The sequence below is a fragment of the Penaeus chinensis genome, chromosome 25, assembly GCF_019202785.1.
Source record: "Penaeus chinensis breed Huanghai No. 1 chromosome 25, ASM1920278v2, whole genome shotgun sequence".
NCBI lineage: Eukaryota > Metazoa > Arthropoda > Malacostraca > Decapoda > Penaeidae > Penaeus > Penaeus chinensis.
This window is the reverse complement of record NC_061843.1, coordinates 11,794,814-11,797,313: the sequence shown is the minus strand read 5'-3', so window position 1 is coordinate 11,797,313 and position 2,500 is coordinate 11,794,814. Positions and strand designations below refer to the sequence as shown.

General features: G+C 42.8%; 1 protein-coding gene across 1 annotated transcript in view; it reads left to right on the top strand.

Annotated features, from left to right (window-relative positions):
• The window catches only part of LOC125038610 (sodium-dependent dopamine transporter-like), an 86,028-nt gene that overhangs the window by 66,895 nt on the left and 16,633 nt on the right, over positions 1–2,500 (top strand). Inside the window, exons 2-4 of the mRNA XM_047632147.1 lie at positions 513–857; positions 1,043–1,174; positions 1,592–1,814. Of these exons, the coding sequence (XP_047488103.1) occupies positions 513–857; positions 1,043–1,174; positions 1,592–1,814 (700 nt within the window). The remainder of the gene's footprint in view (positions 1–512; positions 858–1,042; positions 1,175–1,591; positions 1,815–2,500) is intronic.

Below are 2,500 nucleotides of genomic sequence, written 5' to 3'. Positions count from 1 at the left end.
TTCCGGAATTTATCATTGCATCATTATTGTTGTTATTGTGTTAATATTGTTATTCCTATCATTGTTGTTAGTATCATTATCATTACGATGTTGATATTCATTATTTCTACCATCAATGTTGCTATTATCATGATTACTGCTATCATTATCATTATCACTAGTGCTTTAGTGATCATTGTCATTATCAACATTATTTTTTTCATTACTGTTATTATTATAATTCTCATTATCATTGTTAATATTAGTATTATCATTATTATTATCTGTATTATTATTATTATTATTATTCCATTATCTTCATTATTATTATCATTGGCATCACTATTATCATCGTTATATTTTTTTATTATCATCATTAATGTTATTATCGTTATTATTCTTATCATCATTATCATTATTAATATCATTATTACTATCATCATCATCATTATTAATATTAATATCATCATCATCATTATTATTAATATCATCATCGCTATTATTATCATCATCATCATTATTAACCTCCCCAGGTGAGCGGCGTGTGGCCGGGGTGCTGCCCCACCCGCGGGCCCCCCCAGCGGACTCCCCCGCCCTGGGTGCTGACGCGGGCCTGCACAAGCCCCCACCTTCCGGCGACGCTGATGGAGCACTCGCAGGAGAGAGTGTGCCTGTTGCTGCCGTGGCCCCCCGCACACCCACGGCCTCCCCTGGCGCCCCCGGGGGGCCCCCTGGACCCCCAAGTTCTACAGGCGTGGTGGACGACGGGCGGGAGTCGTGGGGAAAGTCCATGGACTTCCTGCTCTCCATCATCGGTTTCGCTGTGGACTTGGCCAACGTGTGGCGCTTCCCCTTCCTGTGTTACCGCAACGGTGGAGGTGAGTCCCTCTCGCAGCAGCACTCAGGAGCTCGGCGCCAAGTTTTTTTTTTTTTTTTTTTTTATAGATACTTGTAGAGACCTTGATCAACACCCAAGCACATGAAACAAACGTCATCAAACAAATAATTATATAGGATATCAGGGTCTATTCTTGCATTCGGCTAACCCACACACTCCCCGCAGGTGCCTTCCTATTTCCCTACTTCCTGATCACAGTCTTCGGGGCGCTGCCGCTCTTCTTCATGGAGCTGGTGCTCGGCCAGTATAACCGCCAGGGCCCCATCACCGTCTGGAAAGTGTGCCCCTTGTTCAGAGGTCGGTACTTTTTGCTTTTTAGTTTTAGTATTAGTTTTCATTTATTATTTATTTACTTATTTATCTATTAATTTATTATTGTTATTTCCTTCTTTTTTTTTTTGGGGGGGGGGGAGGTCCTTGGGAAAATGTAAATGTAAAATGCTTTCTAAAACTCTTATTCAAAATTGTTATAGGGCTTGGTTTTCATAATCACTGTGAAGAACAACAATAGGTTTCTTTTTTCTATAAACCTTTTTTGTGTATACAGCATTTTTTCCTTCTCAAATGCACATGTGGACTGTGATATAAAATTCACATGTGTTTTAACCTCATAAGATTTATATGTGGACTAATTCTCAAAGCTATAATACAGTTAACTGCACCTTATCTGTTCTAACATTACGACGGAATTTTCATCTGTCTGTCCTCCGCCAGGCGTTGGCTACTGCGCCGTGCTTGTGGCCTACTTCGTCAGCTTCTACTACAACGTGATCATCGCCTGGTCCATTCACTTCGTCTACGCCTCCTTCAGCTACGTGTTGCCCTGGACGTCGTGCAACAACACCTGGAACACAGCTGACTGCTGGGACGGCCTCACCTCCGACGAACCAAAGCCCAACTCCACCTCCTTGATGTCGCCCTCCGAGGAGTACTTCAAGTAGGTGCCGCTGATGGTCCTGTGTGATGCGGGCTTCTCTGTCTCTTGCGTTTTTTTTTTGTTTTGTCTTTTTCCTTTTTCTAATGCCGGCTCCGCTTTTTTCGCTTTTTATAATTGTCTCTCTTCTTTATTTCTCTTTTTCTTCACCTTTTCCCTGTCTCTTTCTTCTTCTTTTTCTTTATATTATATTACTCTCATATTATATCATATTTATATCATATTATTTATCTCTCTCTCTCTCTCTCTGTCTATCTATCTTTCTCTCTCTCTCTCTCTCTCTCTCTCTCTCTCTCTCTCTCTCTCTCTCTCTCTCTCTCTTTCTCCCTCCTTCCCTTCCTCTCTCTCTCTCTCTCTCTCTCTCTCTCTCTCTCTCTCTCTCTCTCTCTCTCTCTCTCTCTCTCTCTCTCTCTCTCTCTCTCTCTCTCTCTCTCTTTCTCCCTCCTTCCCTTCCTCTCTCTCTCTCTCTCTCTCTCTCTCTCTCTCTCTCTCTCTCTCTCTCTCTCTCTCTCTCTCTCTCTCTCTCTCTCTCTCTCTCTCTCTCTCTCTCTTTCTCCCTCCTTCCCTTCCTCTCTCTCTCTCTCTCTCTCTCTCTCTCTCTCTCTCTCTCTCTCTCTCTCTCTCTCTCTCTTTCTCCCTCCTTCCCTTCCTCTCTCTCTCTTTCTCTCTCTCTCTCTCTCTCTCTCTCT